Source organism: Branchiostoma lanceolatum, chromosome 2, assembly GCF_035083965.1.
Source record: "Branchiostoma lanceolatum isolate klBraLanc5 chromosome 2, klBraLanc5.hap2, whole genome shotgun sequence".
In the NCBI taxonomy this organism is placed as follows: Eukaryota; Metazoa; Chordata; class Leptocardii; order Amphioxiformes; family Branchiostomatidae; genus Branchiostoma; species Branchiostoma lanceolatum.
Window position 1 is genome coordinate 20,740,039 of NC_089723.1, and position 22,224 is coordinate 20,762,262.

The window sequence follows — 22,224 nt, forward strand, 5'->3', positions numbered from 1 at the left end:
TTATAATAATGGTCACATATGGTTTTATTATCTACAATCCACACTGCCACAAATAATAATGTGTTGGCAGAGCAACAAAAACACCCAAAATTGTGTCAGCATAAGAGGTATTCCTCCATTGATATTGTATGACTCAGAAACAAAATCCATCTCTTGATAACTCAAGTAGACCTATACAGAACACTTTAAGTGCAGGTTGAGGGAAAGAAAACAATAAATAATCTTTTACATCATTTCAATTCCAAAATTTCTCAAAATCATATATTCATAATTTCTGGTATCTGCAACAGTAGTGTGCAATCATGACACTCTCATGTATGCTTTCATCTAGCAAAGAATGATTGTCATGCCTCCTGCTTGACTTTATCTCTACCTGTGCTTCATTTTATCAGTATTCCTAATGATTCTGAACATTTTATGTACAAAGAAAGGAAAATTCTTTGTTTGAACCATAGAACAGTTATGTTCTGTCATCTCAAACTTCAGCATACAAACAAAATTTGAATACATAAAAAATTCATAATATACATTGGCAAAAGAAAAAAAATGTAAATATTTGCCTTTGGTATTGAAATACTGTTTCTTTCCACTCTGTGTGCTTTACACAATACATATATCTTAATGTACATTCAATCTTAACTCTGTACAACATCCAAGGCAAGCTTACATTCATACCAGAGTTGTGCTATATTACTTTTCCACAGCAAGGAGAGAAATTAAACGGTCTGCAACAAAAAACTTAGAAGTTGCCAGTCAGTGTTGAAGCATTCAAGAAACATAAACCAGGCACAGTCATTGGTTTCACATCTACAGGGTTACTGACTCATATCTGATCTCCACTGAGAGTTAGTCATCCTCCATATCTACAGGGTCTGCGATGTCTTGCTCCGTGGAGTACTCGCTGCCCTCTTCCTCCTCAGTCTCCCCGTCTGTGCCCGTCTCCTCGTCTGTGGAGGTGCCTTGCTGGTGGTACAGCGCCATCAGTTCCATAAAACGGTCCGTCACCTATGTAAGCACCAGACCATATTTACTAGTAGGCCATGCAAGTTCAATGACTTGCTTAGTCTTTAACACATGGAAGTAGCCGTTTGGCACCCCATTCTCTATTGGTTACTGAGTTAAGCAGCAGGGAGAAGGTTAGCAGATTGTTCACTACAAAATTGGGTGTGTTTTCCTGTTGAAATAAAAATGTGTATATCTGGCCTTGCTTGATGAAACTGATGGTATATGTAATCTAAAACCAGACCTGTTGTGGAGTCCTGTCTCCCAGCTGTTCTGCTACTGTAGTGAAGGTCTCCTGAGTGGCTCCCTGCTGCTGACAGGCCTGGAGAAGGGTTCTGTCCTCATCTCTGCAAACATGTGACAATAACACATTAATGATATCCATGATAACCAAAAGTAGAAGATATACATGCAGATACATGTAGGGTGGGGAAGAGTTTCTGCGATGTATTGCTGTTAAAACTTGTGGTATTCTTTAATCTAACAGGATACATAGTTTATAAAAAGCAAGAGGAACAATACATTAAAGACTACAATGTCATGTAATACAAAAATGATGTGACAAAATATTCTTAAAGTCTAACTGAGAATAACTTAAGTACCTTGTCCACAAGACAGTCCCATCTCCACTGCAACTCTTCTCCTCTGCTTGACCTTGACCTTCAGTAACCTCCAACTTTTCATGTTCCTCCTCAGACCTTGTGGAGACCTCTTCCTTCTGCCTTAAAGAGTCTGTTTCATTCTTCTCATTATCTCCTCCTTGTGACAAGGATTCTGCTGTCATTTCCTCAACAGTGTCTGAAGTTCCACTTCCAACACAGGACGGAACATTTCTATCACTGGTTGCACCCATTTCGGCGTCATGTTGACCTTCTGAATGTTCCCCAGGAGTACTATCCCTATCTGAGTTGGGTGAGCTTGTGTGTTGACTACCTGTGATTTCCTCCATCCTCTCTATAGCAACATTGTCTTGCTTTGAAACTTCAGATCTTCCAAATGTTCTGCTGTCTTCTCCTCTTTCTTCTCCTCTATCTGTGTTCTTTCCAAGTTCTTGTCTGAGTTGGTCTGCTGCAGCATCTTGCTGACTTGATACATCTACTTGACTAATTTCCACACCCCATTTGTTTTCTGCATCTTTACCAACCATCTCCGAGTCTGTTGTTTCTAGCTCTGTGGTTGTACTATCCACCGTTGTTTTTGAGGTCCTGGGGGACTCCCCTCTGCCTTGCAAGGCCATGCCAAGAGACCTATTTACAGACAGACCCCTTCCTTCCTTTGGTGACTCCTTGCTGATATGTGAAGCTACTGCTTCTAGCTCTGCACTTTTACTTTGCTCCGTTAATGACAGGGCTTTAGGCGCATCCTTATTGTCTTTGAAGGCTACGCCATGTGACATCACAGTAGCTGCTGCTTCAGGTGACATAGCAGCAGACAGTCCCTGCTGACTTTGCCCAGGTGTTATTAGAGCCTTTGGTAACTCTTTACTACCTTGTGAGGCTATGCCAGGTGACAATACATCAGCCCGTCCCTGCTGACTTAGCCCTGACTTTGTGTGTGATTTGGGAGACTCCTCGCTACCATGAGAAGCTGCACCAGGTGATGTTGTGGCAGCAGACAGACCCTGCTGACCATGCCCCTGTGTTGTGTGTGACTTGGGAGACTCCTCGCTACCTTGAGAAGCCGCCCCAGGCGAGGTAGCGGCAGACAGAGCCTGCAGACTGCTGGGGGAGGCTGAACCTGACCCGCTGGCCTCCTCCAGGTCACTGAACTCTGCGTCCTGACTCTCGTCTCCTGAGCTCAACTTGTCCTCGTCCTGAAAATAGGACATTACAGTCAGAACAAGCTACTAGAGGGCCCATACCTACACAACTTACAAAATGTACTCCTTACATTAAAAACTACCTGCCACTAAAAAAATCAAAACCACAGCATGTCCATTGAAAAGAATATGAAAACCAGAAGTCCTCCTGCCATACCAAGGTCAGCCTTCAGAAGGCCCAAAAGCAATCTTGACCATTGCGTCCACAACACCTACCCACATACCAAATATCATCGCAATCCAGCCAGAGGATATTGAGCTGGATATGCGCTTACACACACAGAGACCAACAGGCCCAAAACTCATGCAAACTAATTTTTCATGAAGGTAATTATCACAAAATGTCCATCACTTGTTCTTCTGTCTTTTCTGTGCTGCTCATACTGTGATTGTAATGCCATTGTTACACCTCTAAAATTTACATTTCCATCACAACTCTGGAATGTCTTTATGACTGATTTTTGTATCTATTTCATCTGTATGTTTTTCTTGCCCCTCAGTAAGTATTGAACACACAGTGGATGATACATGTACATGCATATTGTACAGTAACTTCATATACTCCTGACTTACTAGATTGACCTTTTTGTTTTACATCAAAGGGGCCACCTTAAATGTATTAAGAATGAAAGTGTACATGACATTATAACATGGCATTTTTTCAATGATAAAAACAGCTAACACTTGCTAGAATAACATGTCATTTCTGCATGGAAATGAAACTTGACAAACTCTTTTGTTCAAAGGGACTGCATAAGATTCAAACTCCTTGAAACAATTTGGCGTGACACCTAAGACGTCATGCTTGTCTTGAGGTGAATTATGAGGTTTCTGATCTTGGCAACAAGCACAATAAACCTGCCATAATCACCATGCAACAACAACTGAAATGAAACAGTTTGATCATCTCAGACAGAAAGTCTTTATATACATTATACAGGCTAATCAATAATGCAAACGCTATTGAAACTGGTGAATATGGGTTACGTGCAAGTCTCACTAACACTACACGTACATGTAAGTGTTGAGCAAATAAAATGCTAATGATGCTAGTGCCACTTGACTTTGATATGCTTGACCTTCAAGAATCCCTAGCTAGGTACTGAATGAGACTGATTTATTCCAAAGGGCATAAACACTATATAGATAATGTACAATGCACATAACAAGGGATCCTTCAAAAAATGCAACACTGTGAAGAGATAACAATAACATGAGGTAAAAAGCAGATTGGACTGAGAAAGTCTTTTCTTTGTGGAATCATTATTAATGTGGCCTGTGATATGCTAAAATCTAATAAATTTTGGTCGTCTATGGTGCACTACGGTAGTTCTAGGAAAATAAGTATTTTTGAATCCTAGGTTGGTAACTCTGGTACTTGAGGGTATGACTATTTCTTGTTTTTTTGGGATTGCTAACTCTCAGACCCAAAGGCCTGCTACTGACCTCATCTTCCTCTTCCTCCTCTTCCTCCTCCTCCTCTGCATACTCGTGCTGAGCGATCTCCTGCAGCCTCCTGCGAAACGACTCCACGATGGTGGCGCTCTTCTGCCAGTCGGGCGCGGGAATCTCCTCACACAGGTCCCGCAGGTTCCGCACTGCCTCCTCAGTCACCTGCTCCATTTCCTCATCTGACTCTGCAGGGGAAATAATAGACATGTATCTTCACTTAGTTTTAGCCATTCTTCCTCTGGTTGCCACAGGAAGACAAAGTCATGTACTGTAAACATGTTCCAGAAAATTTGCCACAAATTTTTTTTAGGAAGTAAAATGCTGACCATAGTTTGATATTCTGTCTTAAGGACTGCAGCCCTTTCATGTATCATGAAAAAAAAATATAGACAGTTTGTTCCCTGAGGATTGACTACATGTATGTCATTGTGAGTTTCTGTGCCCTAGGGCTTTGCAGATACATGTACATTGTATGCTATGTACAGCATTTTTACCTTGTGAGCTTTCTTCTGCATCTTCATCATTGGTTGACTTTATTGTCTCCTCATCCTCCAGGGGACAAAACTTGGCCAGTGATGTTTTGTGAGAAGACTTTTGTGACTGTGTCCTAGCCTTTCTCCTGTGTCCTGCCTCAGTGTTAGCCTCAGAGCTGTTTTCATTCCCAGCCAAGTCGAAGCCTTGGTTAAGCGGCGAGAAGCAGCTTTCTTCAACCACGGCGGTGTCCAATGACGGACTGTCCCTGGCCGTTTCAGAATCTGTCTTCTTGCGTCTGCGTTTTGCTGGGATTTTCCTGCCCGTCCTGTCCGGGATGGGGCTCTCCCTGGTGTGGAGGAGAGCTTGGTGGCGGAGAATGATGTCCTTCTTGGCTTGGAGGTCTTTGGGTGTGAGTTTCGTGTTGCAAGCGACACAGTGGCGATTTCTTCTCTGGACACGCAGGTCTGTAGATGACTCGTGGCACTCACATCTGAACAAAAAAATGTTTTAAAAATATGTATCTTGTCTTCCTTTGTTTACCTTGTAATCAATTAAAAAATCATTGCAAATGATTTTAGTGTTACATACATAGTATGTAGATTACCTTCAACAAAAGATTGGGCAGTTTTGGGAAATGAATGGCTTTTTGTTCCCAGAATTGTAAAACCTTAATGATACTTACTTGCACTCTTTTGTTCCATGCTTCTGTGCCAGCAGAAGTTTCCATGGATCCACCTGTTTCTTCTCTCTGGTCACTTCTTCATCATCCTCCTCTGGCAAAACAATCTGGAGACAAAACAAACCAAACATTGAGCAACTCTGTCTTAACATTGTATCAGTAGCTTTTTCAAATCCCTCACTAACTTGAAGGATTTTAGCAATATCCTAACAATCTTGTTATGGATTTGCAAAATTAGCGGAAATTTTCAAAATTAGTCCAGTAAACTATGGTATGCCCATGAGATACAATGTACATGTACATAGGATGTACGTGTTATACATTTTGACAGAAAATGGACAATGGCTCTGCAATAGCCTGATTGAATCGCAATATAGAGGCCGGCCCAACATCTGACCCCCGCCATTAAAGCCTTAATTAATTGTACAGTGAAGTTTGCATCACACAGACTTAGCTCTTCAAGATTTATGCTCAAATGATATTCACTGATGCTTTAAGCTTCATTCAAGGGTGTTATAAAAGAATGATTGGTCCAATGATGGCAAAACAGTCTGTACAAGGTTCCATCTTACCTCCTCAAAGTTATCAGGGACGTCATCCCCATCACTGTCGCTGGCCATGTGGATCTCCTCAAAGTCTCCCATCATGCTTTGTGGTGGTGGCAGATCCGGGAAGAAGCGGGTGAATTCCTGGAAGAGTATGTTTGAGCATTGAGGACCAACAGGCATCATGGTAAGATTGTTCATCAGATAGCTAATACCAGACAGACACACAGTTGTATGTAAGTCAGCAATCTGAGTATTTGCCATCAAAACAACATTGGATACATTGTCATCATCATCATTGTCATCATGAACATTCCCAAATAACCCCATCAGGGGCAAGGTAGGGGGGAGGGGAGGCCCCTGGCTAGTGCACTGCCAAATGATACACATACAGACCTTCTAACAAAGTTAATGAACAAATCTCCCCATCATTTATCTACTCCCAATGAACTTTGTACTAGTCTTTCAATTGATAAACTATCCACTTCACAAAGTGTAACATGAGAGACTTTCCCAAAGTTTGGAAATCTACATGTCAGCTTTCATTCTGCATTATAACACGGGAATCTAGTCTGTGTAATTTTGAAGCAAAGTCTATGAGTGTACCTGTAACAGGTAGGGCTGCCCCTGTAGCAGTGGAGTGATCTCCTGACGCAGCCCCTCCAGTGATGCGCCCTCCCGCATGTAACTGGCAAACACTCGCAGCACCTTCTGGTAATGGTCAGGGTTGTCACTTAAGGAAAGGAAAGTCAGTAAATCAGTTCTTGCTGTTCACCTTGTAGTGCCTAGTGGGCAGCCTAGTGCTAGGCCTTCCCCATAATGTGCTCAAGGAACCTCCTCGAACATGGGACCCCCATTTTACATCCCTATTGGGCCATAAATCAGCAAGTCTCACCGAACCATACTGCTACCATTCTGTATCTGTATCAGTCATCCAATATGCCCTTCGGCATAGACATGCACACTGGCCTTCAAAATCTGGCCATTGCGAGTATAGATATTACATTGATAACTTATCTAAGTCCTTGACTTACCATAAGGCAAGATGTTCTTTCCTTCCCTGAAACAGACCTTCCTAAAGAAGAACCTTGCCTGGATGTACTCCAGATGTTCCATGGACAGCCAGGTCATACTTACGTCTCTAATAACGTCTTAAGACATTTCCTGATGTCTTTCTTACCTAAAGAACACCTCCAGTTTCCTGAGGAAGCTCTTGGCCTGGACGTACTCCTGATGTTCCATGAACAGGTCACACTGCACAGCCTCCGCAGGCTGCAGGAAGGCAGCAAACTCTCCCAGCAGCACGGGCCAGCGCGCCAAGATCCTCTGCAGCTCCTGGTACAGCTGCACGATGGTCTTCCCCTCCTGATGACCCTGGTGGAACACCCGCAGTACCTCGTGGTACTTACCTGCGTGAGGGAAGGTTAAGAGAAAGGTTATCAACTACCTGGTCACTTATTAAAGGCCCCATGTGCAAGGTACATGGTACTTCCCTGACCAAAGGATGGCCTCCAATAACAGCCTACAATACAAGTTAACATGTACAACATGCCCTCCAAGAAAGAAGAATTGCGGATTCTTCTCTGTAGTCAAGCTTAGGTTTGTTTCTTTTCAAACATACATGTACCATGTAGCCATCTATACTAAGTTCCCAATGTCCCCCAATTGGACTGCATATCAGTATCAGAAACTATGCCCGAAGGCCAGGCTTGAAACCCTCGACCTCTCATGGATATCCAGGATTGTCTGAACACTAGACCAAGGTACATGTATGCTGCTATGAATCAGTCAACAGGCAGTGTTTAACCTACCCTCCTCATCTCTGAGGGAGTCCCTGACTCTCTCCAGGAAGTTCTTGGCCATCATGGTCTCCCGTTCCTCCCGTAGTGGATCCCTGTCCATCAGGTCGGAGTCCAGCAGCAGCAGGGTGGACGCCATGTCCTTCTGCAGCTGCTTCCTTCTCCGCTTAGCCTTCTTCTTCACCTGCAAGTAAGACATGTGAAAATGATCTTACTTCATCTAAATGTTCATTTTTTCTACAAAAATTGCTTAACTTTCTACCTACTGCCTAACTCTGTAACCTATAGGGAATCGGGTGCCAAACGGCTACTTTAGTGTGCTAAAGGTTAAAATAATAAAATAAGTACCACTACAAACAGTACACATTAGTTATGCAATGTTGTCTTGATGCACCTGAACTACTGTACATGTACAAATGTATCATGCACATTGGGCACACATAATTATAATCTATGATTTTGCAATTTACAATCTACAGTATAAAAGATCAATACATAAATAGGCAATGTAACATCTGTAATGGTGACAAGACCATTATATGTCAGAATAGAGAAATACCAATTATTGAAACTGAAGGTACAAAGTTACACGCCAAGTTCTTAATATTAGCTACAAGACGATACAGCCTTACCATGACCATTCTCTTAGATGTAGCAGACTGTTCTTCACTTAGGGTCTCAACATCAGCCCCCTGTTCAACCTCCACCTCTTTAGCCATCAACTCTTGTTCCTCAGTACCTGAGACTAGCACCTCTTCAGTAACAACAGGACTGTCTTCTGATACAACATGATCTGACTGTGCCTCTTCTGAGGGTTGTGTAGTGATCCCCTCTACACTTTGTGGTACACATGGTTGTTCTGTACGTGTCTGCTCTGTACATGCTGCTTCAGTTCTGACATTTTGCTCAGAAACGACATCTTGTGTTATTGGGCTTTCCTGTGGTTCTATGGGAATGTTGGAATCTTCCACCATACATAAGTATTGAGGTACACCTTCAAGTTCTTCCGTCTCTCTCTCTTCCTCTGGAATTGTCTCAATCAACTTCTCATCAGGACTTGTGACTTCCGGCAAGTCTGTAGCTTCAACTTCCTGCGGGCTTTGCATGTTCTGATTTCCTTCATCAACACTGGTAGGTATTTCTTCCACAAATACATCTGTAGCTGTTTGATTGCTTGTGACAGCTTCCTCGACTGTGAATGTTTCTTTGGAGCTGGGCAGTCCTGGTGAAGTTGTGTGTGTGAGCGGTGAAGCCTGATTGGTATCACTGACTGCTGTTTCTTGCGAACTCTGTTCTTGCATTTCAACACTACCTACTAGTACAATGGAGTCCGTACATGGCATTTCACTCCCTCTAGAGTCTGTGGCTTCACTTTCCGTTGACTGAGAATTAATGTGTGATAGCCTTGGTTGAGGATCAGTTGGACTTGTTGTACAAATGCTTTCGACAAGTGAACTGGGGGCAGTGACAGAGCTAGATTCTATTCTACTTAGCGTGTCTACTTCTGTTGGTGGCACATTGGATGCAGCACTGTTAGAAATGCTCGACTGAAGGCAGGTATTCTCAACATTTTGGACTGTAGTACTGGCAACCGTTTGGGGGGTTTGTGACACACAAGCTGTTGTTGAAGTTGGTGAAACAACAACCACTACACCACCTGCTGCGCCCCCTAGAGACTGGACGCTGCCCTGCAGCCCAGCCACAGGTGGAGAGGTCTGGCTCAGGTTACCAGGGATGACATTGCTAGGCAACATGATGTAAACAGGAGTGCTGCTATCGATGCTGCCAATGTGAGATATATCAGTTGACTTGGGAGCAAGAGTCTGAAGTGTTTTTGCAGTGTTTTCCGTTGTGACTGTAGATGTAGAGGTTGTGGCAGAGGCAGTGCTACTGTTGGTGGTGTTCACAGTGCTTTGAACTTTTGATGGGGACTGGAAGAGAGCCTTCTTCACTGACATGACAGGCACAAAACCCTTGGGAAGGATACCTGAAGCAACAAGAAAAAAATATGAAGATAAAATGTAAAACAATAAATGGTTGCCTAATTATGGGTGAAACATACATGTACATTGTATGCTATTTCAACATTGAGCCATTGTATGTGAGAATTATTAATGATTATGGACACACCCAAAATTGGCGTCTAAAATTGGAAAAAATTGCAACAGGGGGACTATGATTCTTACTAGAGAGATGACTAACAGGTGGCTGACAAAAGAAAAAAAATTGCATGTACATGTACTATAATTGTCATTGACATTTGAACTCACTCTCATATCAATTTACAACAGTTAATCATTTAATCCTACCTCAAAAGCCTTTCTGGTCAGTACCTATCTAAGAGAGGCTCAACAATGCCAATGCCATTTTTTCTAACCTTTAGCACACTGAAGTAGCCGATTGGCACTCAATTCTCTATTGGTTACAGAGTTAGGCAGCAGGGAGAAGGTTAATTCAAGAGCCCACCTCTCTGTGTAGGTGACAGCTTTTCTGTATTCCTTGGAGACAAGTTCCTCATCTTCCTAATCAGGAGAGCTTCTGACTTCTGTTTGTTGGTCTGCTGATAGTCCTGAACAAAGCAACAAAAGCAAAGAAACAATAGTTAGCACTGGTGCTGTGTTGTAAAGTACTGATAAACAGATGCCATAATATTTGTGATATTAGAGTGACAACACTGGACAACAACATAATATACTAATAAATCATTTAAGGTCCAGTATATAAGGTTAATATCCTGTATATAGCTTCATATACATTTAGTTGTGTACAAAGAGAGATTGTATACAACAACCATTACTCTGATGCAACGTTGACCAAGGGGACGAAAGAGACTAAGCAGCTACATGTATAATAGGTTTGGTTAACAAGCTACACATGTTCTGGATCAGTATGTAAAAAAATTGATTCTAGAAAAAAATACAAATTAAATTAGAATCTTACTTGCCACCCTCACAGTTATCAAAAATTTCAATGAGGACATGTCCAGAGTGACACCTGACTTGTCTCACCTGCAGCCATTCTGGCAGGTGTTTTCCCTGCAGGTGCGCAGGTGGCACGGCCTGGGCTGCCTCCATGTCGGGGCAGACTGTGGGGAGGGCAGGCATCTGTTTGGTCTTGCTGTAAACCTAAGGGGGACAAAGAAGCTTTCAGTAACTTCTTATATGCTCAATAGGTACTGCATGCATATATAGTCGAGTACATAATACATGTACAAGTACATGCATACCAGGGTTGTCTCTACGACCCGTCCCTCCATCCCAGGACAGAAATCTGCTTGTTGGGACTGACAAAATTTCACCACATCCTTTCAAAAACTTCCTGGCAAGAAATTGATGAAAATGCATTTTCATAACCTTAAAATGACAGGCAAAATTAACAACATGGGTTCCCATACAATGTTTAGAACAGAAAAAAATTCAAGCTGGAGACAGTCATGATGTACATGTATACCCTAACGTCAGGAGGAATTCTGATACTATTTCCAGGACTAACAACTGGATATTTTTAACACTTAGCAAACTGAAGTAGCCGTTTGGCACCCAATTCCCGAATAGTTAGGCAGCAGGGAGAAGGTTAAACACAAATTAAAGAAAAATTTCTCAAGAAAACATAAAAACATCATAATACATGTAGATTGATGTTGGCAATTGTAAAAATCATGCAGACCTGGACAATGTTGCCTGTTTTCTTCTTGTTGGCCTTGAGGTTTTTGATGCGGATCCTGATCTGATCACAGGATTTAGTGGGGATCATGTTCTCTCTGACGTAGTGGAGCATCTCCACTGTGGGCATGCCCTGGTACTGACGCATCCCCAGGGCTAGCAGGCTGGGATACAACAACAAAGATATTAAAATGCCTATAGCTATTTGTATAGATAAATGGAGTTTACGGTGATCTAATCTTGAAGCAGGGAGAAAATAGAGTGTTTGCAGTAGTTTTCAGTTTACGGTTAAAACAAGGTGTTAGGCGGGCAGAAGACAGAACAAAAAGTTTTGTGATGGTTTTAAGATTGTGGTGAAGAGATTAACAGTATTTACAGTAGTCTACAAAACTCTATGTATGGGCAGTACACAAAAATTTCAATCACAGTACAGGGCTTTATCTTTAAACATAAACTTTTGATGTAATATCTTACTATCAAAAAATTCTCATGGGAATACCATCAATTCTTAAAACTCACTAATTCCTTTGCAGTCCAAGACACTGGCATGAAAAGACCAAGAGCTACATCATTTTTGTTTCTTTAAAAAGGGACTTAAAAATCATAAAACCTGAATGTAGAACCCATCTTACTTGTCTTCTGCACCCAGGAAGTATGGTTTCTCCTTCCCCTGTTTGAGGGGACCGTGCAGGTCTGGACCACAAGTGGGGAGGAGGGCAGGATACATGAACACCATACTCTCCGCAATGGTGGCTTGGGAGGACACCGAAGGTTTGCCTATATCGTGAAGGAAAATATATTTCAATGCGCCAATTCCTGTACTGAATAACTGTACACATTTCAAGCTGGCTTTCCTGAGGACGAATTTCAAGGAAGTTTTCGAATTCAAAGTCCTCTAACTTGTCAATTCCCTCGAATTCCTTAGAAAGTTCCTCGGAATCCATCCTCAGAACTATTATGGACTTATGCGAAACAAGTGAGAACTTGGCTTTGCGGTGTGTTTAGCATAGTTTACTAGGCTTTTCAATTTTAAGTGCTAAGTTAGCTAAGCTTTGCTTTTGAGTTCCCACTCCAACTCACCTTTGTGCCCCTTTGACCTGACTGTCTTCTTCATGGGCGATGCGGGGAATGACCTGACAGGGATGTTCTGGTCCACGATGTCAATCGCTCCTTGGAGATTACAGGTGTCAAACATGGAGCGGAACTCCCCCTGCGGCACCTGCGCACCTGCAGACCTGTACTGCTCCACCTGCATCTGATACAGCTGCTCGGATCGCTGGACAAACATCTGAGTCTCCTTCTGCAAGAGCACAACGACTGTATTACATTAATGACAATGAAGACTAATTGCATATTCATGCTCCATTGGGGCTAAATGAAATAAGTTAGATACAGTAGTAGTAGTGAGTAGTAGGAAACTATACTGTGTTTTATCTATACCTATAGTTTACATGCTTCTTCTCTTCTTGTGTAGACGACTTTACATTACATCGTAGTTAATAACTGATGACATTATATACCATGAGAACTTGTCATCCTTTGTTAGATAAACATATTTCTGTTCTTACTGTGGCATAAACAAGGGTATTAAGTATTTCATTGTACAGTGAGCTTGAGAGGGCCATTGTAATAAGATAAATTGATGAGGAGGCCAGCTACGGGTATCGAAACAAACGATCAGCTTTCTGCTGAACTTTAGCTGTCTGAACTAAAGGAGAAATCATAGACACTGTTAGTAAGAAAGAAGAAAAGGATCAGTTCTTTTTCATATTTGTTGTATTGCCCTTGCAGATTATCAGCCTGGGTACCATCCTCTGTAGTTTTCTCCTGGCTCATTCTTTTTGCTTGCTAATCTATGGCAGAGCAAGCAAAAAGAATGAGACAGCGGTAAATTACAAAGGAAGGTAACCAGGCTAGCAGATTATTTGACTAGTACATACTTTTTGTAAAACCATTGAGAAGATATGGCCACATTCATTCCATCACACACAAATTTTTTTAATCACATGACAGCTTTTCTATCCTCTGATTGCTCACATGCAAACGGCCAATAAACAACACACATATTTATTATACAGGTTTGGATATCCAACTTTCTTACTGAAGAGCTGTATGAACTGTGATATAAGTGATTGACTGACCAGGAAGTTCTTGGTGACCTGTGCAGCCTCCTGTAGCTGGGGTTCCTCACGGCTCAGTACATGGACCTGACACAGCAGCTGCACATGCTGGGTAGACAAGAGAGACAAAAATGTTTTACAAAAATTGATGATTAGGCCACGTTGATTCCATTATATGGATGTCATCCTCTGGAAACCCTAAAACTGATGAGAGCGTGTGAAAAAAAAAGTTCGGAAAAAAAAAACCCAAGTGGTTCTTTCATCGTATTCAACAACATCAGTATCCGTTTTCCAATTTTTTTGTAATTTACGTCATACACCAACCAAGATGCCGGGACTTAAACCAGAGTCTCCAACTTACCAAGTACCGGTAAATAGAAACCAGGAGCTCAACTGTGAGGCTGCTACTAGTTGAGCCACAGGGACAGCATACACCACATTGTGTATCTCACCTGCTGCATCTGTTGTTGCAGCTGTTGTCTCTCCCCCTGAGTCAGTACAGGTAGAGACTGGACCTTCTTCCCTCCTCCAGACTCCTTCTTCCTCATCTTCTCCTCCTGAAGCTGCTGCTGGGCAGTCTTGTGGGTCTTAGCCATCACCATGGACAGGGGCCCATCAAAACTGGACAGGAGGATGAAGCAAGTACTTGAGTATGGAAAGAGGTATCTGTATCTGTATCTATCAGGGCTGCCTCCAGCTTTAAATTGTTTTCCATCCCACTTATTGCTTGGGAGCCAATGTTGTTTTTAAATCTATCATTTTCAGCTTACAAAAATACATTTTCATCAATTTCATGTCAGGAAATTTGGACTTTTTGGGACAGATAGGTTGAAATTTTACGGGTCCTTGAGACAGCCCTAGTATCTATGTAGCTGGTATAACTGCCCTGTAGTATAACACACAAGCTTCGCAGGCAGGCAGGGGGGCACCATAAACTTTCTACAACTTATGATCCACTGCTCACTACTGAGTCACGTGTTCTATGTGCATAACATGACGTCACAAAAGCGATGGATTGCTCATTCCTTGACAAAGACTGGAGGAGTTGGACTGTGAAAAATTGGGGTAAGTCTAATTTTTGTGATGGAACTTACAGTTACAAATTACATCAAAAATGATGCCCATGGTTCATTGATTGATTGATTGATTGATAGAAATTACAGTTCAACTTGAATTCAAGACCTGAGTTAGTTATTTACAATGCAAGCATCTCTATGTATACATCCTTTTGCTACATTATTTGGAGTATAAGGCACACTCCTGTGACCCCTGACCTGATGGGAGGTGGCTTGACGAATGTCCTGCTGGGCGGAGGTGTGAGGGGGTCGACAGTGGTGCTGTCATCCAGCCCCGGGGCAGCCTCAGCACCCAGCTGTTCCATCTCCTCCTCATACTGCTGCAGCAGCTCATCCATCAACTCATTCACTTCCTTTTCTGGAAAGAAAAATTCAAAATGTCAGCAACACAATGGCAGCTAGTTTATTTTGGCCTCACAAAGTTCATTACCTTCGTCAAGAGGGTAATGTTTTTGAGTGTCATTCTACGTTGCCATCCGTTTCCCGAAAAATTTTTTCAATCTGCGGCATATTTTGCTCATTTTGGAGCTGCTTTGTATGATTTACAGTATGGTCGAAATGTGTTTTTTTGGAAACGGACGAACATTGATGCGCGCATGGATATCATCCATGTGATCGAATCAACATGGCCTGAAGAATGAAAGAGTCCGGCCGTACTTGTGATCCTGACGGCGCGGTCGTCCCTCAGGTCCTCTGTATCCACCTCCTCCTCCTCCTGTAGGAAGTTGTAGTCAGGGTCGTTCTGCTCATCATCAGCATCCCCACTCATATCTGCAACATAGCAACGAATCAATAAAGGACAAATATCTACATCATACTGTCATAGCATAAATACCTAAGTGGCTAGCAGTAGAAGCTTGCTTCTAAACTAGAAGGTTATTAGTTTGTTAGGTGTGACAAGTCTTTCAGTTAAATATAACAAGCTGCTGCTGCATCACGTGCCTGAGAAGCTACGAGTATACATAAAGATTTGAGTCTTGGCTGTTGTGGCCTACTAGTAGTTACTGGAATGGGATCCAAACCTTAGGACAGGCTTGATGTTAAGAGTAATAGTTCATTGGAGACCTTGCATTACTAATGGATCTTTGTACGACATTAGTAGGAAAATAGCCATTTTCCTCATTATTGTTCTCTTCTGCCTTGAGTTTTGTCTACTTTTAATAACAATTTGTTCGTTCATTCACACCCTTGTTTTGCCTAGTGGCACATAGGTCAGCAGGTTTTCTTGCTGTTTCAGCAGCAGGGTATATATTTACAGGGAGGGGTTGCTAGCCCTTTAACGTGCTGGAGGCACCTCCTCAAACACAAGACCTCATTGAACGTCCCTTCTGAAAGACGGGTGTAGCCCCAACAGAGATGTCCTGCCCAGGATTGAATGGGGGTCTCCCAGTTACCAACAAATTGGACCTCAACTGTGAGGCTGCTACCAATTGAGCCACAGGGAAAGCAATGCAGCTGGATGAATGTACGATCCCTTACCCAGGTCTGTTTTGAAGAGGCCCTTGAGCCATCCCTGCCACTCTGAGTCGTCACACTCGGTGTCGTACATGTCCTGGGTGATGTCGGGTGCGTTGAATGCCGCCTCGATGATGTCGATGGGAGTGTCCTTCAGGGGACACTTTGACCTTGTGCGGCTGGCTATCAGACTCAGGTTGTCTTCTGTATTGAACTGTCCAATGGGAAGTGATGTTTAGTAAAACATTTCATAGCATTCTTTGAAATTCCTTTCTTCAGTTGAAAACTCATGATTTTGTACAACCAAAGCATCTGCAGAATTGTATCTGAAGAAATACAACTTTTGGATGACAAAATGACATATATTTTCTGACCTCTTCAGGTTTCTGCACAAATGCATTTCTACACAACTGCAGCTGTAAATGCCTTAATTTCGTGGTAGGGAGAAAATAGAGTGTTTGGGGTGTTTTTTTAAAAAGTTTTTGGTTGAAACTAGGTGGTAGGCAGGCAGAACAAACATTTTTGTAGTGACTTTAGGCTTGTGGGGATGAGATTACCGCAAAAACCAAACATCAAACCATTGCAAACTGAAATGCATTTACATTGTGATGTATTTGGTTTCTGTGTTGATAGTGCTTTACTCACATCCATGGTACTCCTGGCTGTTCTCCCAGACAGTTCTGACAGCTCCTCGTCAAACGTGTCCAGCTCCGACAGGAACGCTGCGTCTGTCTTCTCCTTACTGAGGGGAGGGAGGGGCGGGCCCATGGGGGTGGGCTGGATCTGGGAAACACAGACACCAAAATTTCCTACATATTTCCTAAACCCTGATTTCTGCATTTCAGAACAAGGCCTCAAATCTCATATTTCTATCTGAAAATCTCAGACTTCTGTCTGAATGTACTTTGAGAATAAGACAGGGTGAATTCAACCCGACATCTACAAGCCAGTCACACACCATTTCTTTGCTCCACAGAAATACATGTATTACTATTACGGAGGCACCAAGAGGCCCAGAGTTTATAACAAGCTGTCTGGGAATGGGAAAAAGCATAAAGCTTTCATCCTTACAATCTAAAACTATCTAACATATTAGTTTTCTTAGGTACACAACCTTCTATTTTTTCTCTAGAGGTATAGAAGAAATATCAGGCTGTGGACCTAAGAAAACTGTCAGTGTTAAATTGATTTACTAACTTGATGAAACTATCAACAAATCTAAAACTAGTTTTGAAAGGCTCATAAGAACCAGCTAAGCAACAAGTTTGCACCAAGCAATTCCTTTATTTGACAATAAAGTAAACAAACAGAGCATTGAATTTTCCCCTGAGATTTGAACTAAAACGGTATAGTTTTCACCTTAATGTGGGGTTCCATCTTTCCTGCCTGCTCTGTTGTCTCTTGTCTGTCGTCTGTGTCTTCGCTGTCATCCTTCTTGTCTGACTCGGAGTAAGTGCGCAGAAACTGGCGGGGTGTTGACGGCATAGGGGATCCAAAATCACTGGAGATAAAAAAATATCGCAGTGGATGTCACTGTACGTGTATGACGGCCATTTCCTGTATCTGTATAGCCGGTATAACCACCCTTTGGCATAACACACATTGTCAAGCTTCACAGGCACGCGGCGCAGCAGCAGCTGGTTGTATTACACCAAACGACCTGTCACACCCAACCTTTGCACATTTAGCCATAAGCCTTGTTTAAAGCTATCCTGTTTCCTACATTTTTGACAATAAAAGTCTAATCTGGGAAATCCAACATGACATAATTGCACTTTAAAGTTGTGCAAGCCTTCAATACATTGGATTGTATTTCCTTGCTTCTACATGTAGCATACAATGTAAAAGAACATAGAGAATTCACAATAAATATAATGTTTACCTTGCTTCCCGAGATGCTATGCTGTCAATGTCACTTTCTTCATTCTGTTAGAAACAAGGGAAGGACAAAGAAGGAAGTGTGAAAATGGACACAGTTTTTTTTCACTGAGAAATTTTGAAGAAATAAATTGAACAAGAAGACTGTAGAATAAATGCACACAAAATCTTTACCTGGAAAACATTTTGGAGAAAATTTCCCCCCTCCCTCCGTGGTCTTGAGTTTGAACACCAGCATAACTTTTCTACTATTTATTTCAGTTATATAAGTCAATGCATTTAGCCCATGTTGGGCATAGATATGTAATAAAGATCATTGTCATTGTTTAAATAGAGAAAATCTTGCATGTGTACCTCCTCATCGTCAGGCTCATATTCATCATCATCTTCATCCTCCTCAAAACTCAGATCAATAAACTTCGCAGGCTGTAGAACAACAAAAACAACAAGACATCAGTAACCAACACTTTTCATAAAAAATAGTCATGAATGTGAATATGTAATTGTAAAGGATTGTCATTCTTCTATTGAACAAAAAAATATCGCTTACCTGAGAATCAGCTGGCTTCTTCACAGGAGAGATGGGCCAAGGCACCACAAACTGGGGAAAACAGGAGGAACTTGTGAGAACATGATACATATTGCATTTATGGCATCATTTAGGACATCATTAACATTAGTCTGTACAACGCAAACTCCAGCTGTCCGGGGATTTCTGTCTCCTCCCCGCGGCTATGCGGTTACAGGGCGGCATACCGTTACAGGAGCTTGATTGAGTTCAGGCTACATTAACATAATTTGTATGATTGAGATAAAAACAGCTCATACATTTATTTTGCAGCATCACAATGATAGCACATGTGCAGTTCTCACAGAGGTAATACCATAATGGCATTCATAAGTAACTTACGCTGCCTTTTTCTGCCACTTCCTTTGCTCTAGCCCTGGTCATCTTGGGTTCCTGTAAGTGTAAGGAATGTAGTTAGAACTCATAAAGGATTCACCATGTTTCAACCATGAACATAGAAAGTAGTGACAGTTTGTCACTTTTACCTTTTATATCTGATTGTAGGAATTCTGTGGATATATATGTGAGTCTCTTTACATGTACATGCAAATGGGATGGGTAAAGGGTAGTCCCATGGCCTTTTTGAGCCTGTAAGGGCAGGGGGTTATTGATTCACTGGGGGGCTACCCATTTCACATCTGGGTAGAGTGAGGAAAATTGTGTAAAGTGCATTTCCCAAGGGGACATCAGTGGCATGTCAGAGAATTCGAACCCAGGAACTCTGGTTTCTGGGCCAAACACCCTCACCGTTACACCAACACGACGCCGCTAGATGCGATAGGAACTACTTACAAAGAGTTCAGCCAGTGGATTGTTGGTACTGGTGTTGCCCTCTGTCTCTTCCTCGTCCTGGTCTTCCTTCACAGAATGTCTCATCATAGCCACAACATTTTCATTGGTGATCACACGCTACATGGGAAATAATAAATGATAATAAAATAAGATGAAAAAAATTGTACGGTTCTTCATGGCAAATGTGAAGATGTTGGCACATAGCACATTGGCAACCAAATCCGTAGTGTGTTTTTTAGCACGCTCTAAGGAATAGGGTTTTCCTTTCAGGTTAATTGTCAAACATAAATTGTACTGTTTCCAATACTACTAGAAGTTACATGAGTCTCTCACCTATACAATTCAGCAATTCTTTATCCTATTACTTGTGTTTACTCTCAAAATGATGTGGCCACCTTGTCAAATGATGTGGCCACCTTGTCAATTGATGTGGCCACCTTGATGATAATTTGAGTGAGCAAGCAAAAACTTGAAAAAGGGAGAGCCAGAGGTAACTATTAGTACAGAGGATGGAACCCAGGCTACCTAGCTACATGTTACATTGTACAGAGAATTAAGTGAATTTCAGTACTTACATGCAAGATGCTCTTCACATTAGTTGTTGAAAGGCTGTAGTTCCGGCCGATATCCTCCAGGTGGCTCTCAAAACTGGGGTCCAGAAACTCAGCATTGCTGCCCTCCCCCTCTGCACCCTCAGGATGGGGAAGGATCAACCTGACAGGATGGGAATAAAACATAACTTTAGGCTTGATAATTGATATACAGGAGAATAAGCTATGATACATATGGAGACATTGTTCCAATGATAAGGTGCATAGCTTTGAATACTACATTTCTGGGTATTACCTACACAGAACACCAGGCCTCGAGGTACACAACATAATCCAGGCAATGAGGGACAGAGATGCATCATGACCCGAGACTGGAAAGGCTTGACATAAGCAAGTACGTAAGGCCCCCATTCCACCTGACAGCGATCACACTGCACTCTCGATGCGACCTACATTTGTGTTACCCTTGACTTCATAATGGGAATAGTAAAAGATAACAAAACCCATAAAGCATAATAAGATTTGTTTTTTATCGTTGGAATTCATTGATCACTTTGTTGAATTTTAGATCGCAGAGAGAGCACGGCGATAGTGCCGTCCTAGTCGAGTGGAGGTGTAATCAAGTACAATTATGACCCAACTACCTTTTTGGGATCAGCACCTTTACCCACCCATGGCATCCCTCCCAAAACATACATGTACTTCCACACATCCAAAACCTTAATCTAAGGTACATGTATGTGCAACTCTTCAAAGTGTGATAACACATCCAACAACTTACCTTAGTTTCCTTGGTTTTAAAGACTTCTCTCCTTTCTTCCTTTTCCTTCCAGCTTTCTTCTTGTTCTTGCCTTGCCCAGGAGACGTCTCGACTATCTGCATACCGAAGCCATCCCTACTGTCCTCCAAGGACTCCTCTAGGGCCGAGTAACTTCTACTCTTTTCTGAAACATTTTCTTCTCCTCCTGCGGTACTCACCACTGTTCTATCAGATTCAGCTGCAACAGTACAGCCTGCTGTAGTAGTGTTTACAGATTGTGATGGTTTGGAGCTATGCTTAAGGTCCTCATCTTTATCATAGGATAATATAGTTTCTACTGAGACAACATCTAAAGACTCTGTCTTCCCCGGCTGTGTTTCATCATCATCATCATGTACATCTTCACTCTTATGTCTGGAATCATTCCCTGGACTTTCTTGGGTTGTCACTTCTGACTTTTCAGGTTCTTGAACAGCATCTGTTTGTACAGGTGCTGCATCTTGCTCTGTTTTCTTAAGTTCGGGGGAAGATGTTGTTGGTTGCTTGTCAGAGTCCTGTTCCCCTGGCTGTGGATGTTCATTCTTGTTGGAAGACATTGTGGCAGATGTCTCATCTGACTGCTGGAAAGGCATGAAACAAATCAGAGCTTAACCTTCTCCCAGCTGCCTTATTCTGTAACCAATAGGCAATTGTGTGCCAAACGGCTACTTCATTGTGCTAAAGGTTAAAGGCGTACAGAACTGCTTTAGGCTAGACTTTGACAGTCCACAGGCGCTAGGTGAGACATTCTTTTTAATTAAGGTACATATTTTAGTGAAGTCTCTTACCGATCAAAGCATTTTCTTTCTACTGCTGGCTTATTCAGTAGGCTACCAGAAATAAGGGGTTTCGTTTAAACTTTGAAACAAATTTTATTACTTATTACCATGGACATTATTGTTATTACAAATGTAAATTTTAGTACAGGTTTCAAAAAATTCAGAATATTTGCAAATCTGGCCTTAAATGCTACAATGCGTATCACTAATAAGAGACTATGTTTTGCAGGACTTACACATATTTTGTATCCGATGAACCCAATCTGTACAGATTCAGCTCTATAGCACTTTTAGTATGTTGAAAAAAAAAAACACTCTTGCAATATGTACGATGTGCGAAGCACACAGGTCTGACTGCTTGACGATTTCAAAACCTCGAGTCTTTTCGGTTCATCTGCAAGTACAGAAAACTTGCAGATAGTTTCTATTTACCCCTACACTTTCATGCAACGAGTAACGTTGTGTTTGTAAACACAAACGCCCCCCTCCCCCATACGGTAACGTTCAAAACTTTCTACCGCGACAAGCGATCTTTGATTTATCACAGTGACCTACCTGGGGAAGTAGTTAATGTCCACACATCTTCCTTCAATGCAGTATCATCCATACAAAGGAAATCGGGAAGCTTCGTGTGCTCGAGAGCAAAATACATGTCAAACGGAGAAAAATTCGTTTCGGCTCTCGCATCACAGCTGGGTCACTGACCTCACAACGGGACTTTACCCAGCATGCATCTCGTCTGAAGTATTTTTTACGCGACCAAGCAGATGTGCG

At 42.0% G+C, this 22,224-nt stretch overlaps 1 protein-coding gene across 2 annotated transcripts; it reads right to left on the reverse strand.

Moving 5' to 3' along the window:
* Window positions 1-22,171, reverse strand: LOC136427858 (GON-4-like protein). 2 transcript variants are annotated; one of them, XM_066417050.1, is made up of 31 exons: window positions 22,006-22,171; window positions 20,654-21,249; window positions 19,897-20,035; window positions 19,322-19,438; window positions 18,872-18,922; window positions 18,512-18,562; window positions 18,316-18,387; window positions 17,966-18,009; window positions 17,443-17,584; window positions 16,729-16,866; window positions 16,108-16,297; window positions 15,286-15,399; window positions 14,827-14,986; window positions 14,005-14,173; window positions 13,574-13,660; window positions 12,513-12,732; window positions 12,065-12,209; window positions 11,437-11,596; window positions 10,779-10,895; window positions 10,237-10,339; window positions 8,403-9,757; window positions 7,783-7,954; window positions 7,152-7,380; window positions 6,578-6,704; window positions 5,999-6,115; window positions 5,430-5,533; window positions 4,768-5,237; window positions 4,268-4,458; window positions 1,605-2,815; window positions 1,247-1,349; window positions 1-1,005 (listed from the first exon to the last, which is right to left on the reverse strand). In XM_066417050.1, exons 2-31 carry the CDS (start codon window positions 21,226-21,228, stop codon window positions 847-849), a joined length of 7,032 nt encoding a protein of 2,343 aa, XP_066273147.1. In that variant the 5' UTR covers window positions 21,229-21,249; window positions 22,006-22,171; the 3' UTR covers window positions 1-846. The 2 variants fall into 2 exon arrangements, with proteins under 2 accessions (XP_066273147.1, XP_066273146.1); XM_066417049.1 differs by having other exon boundaries at window positions 20,654-21,252.
* Window positions 22,172-22,224: the final 53 nt, after the last annotated feature.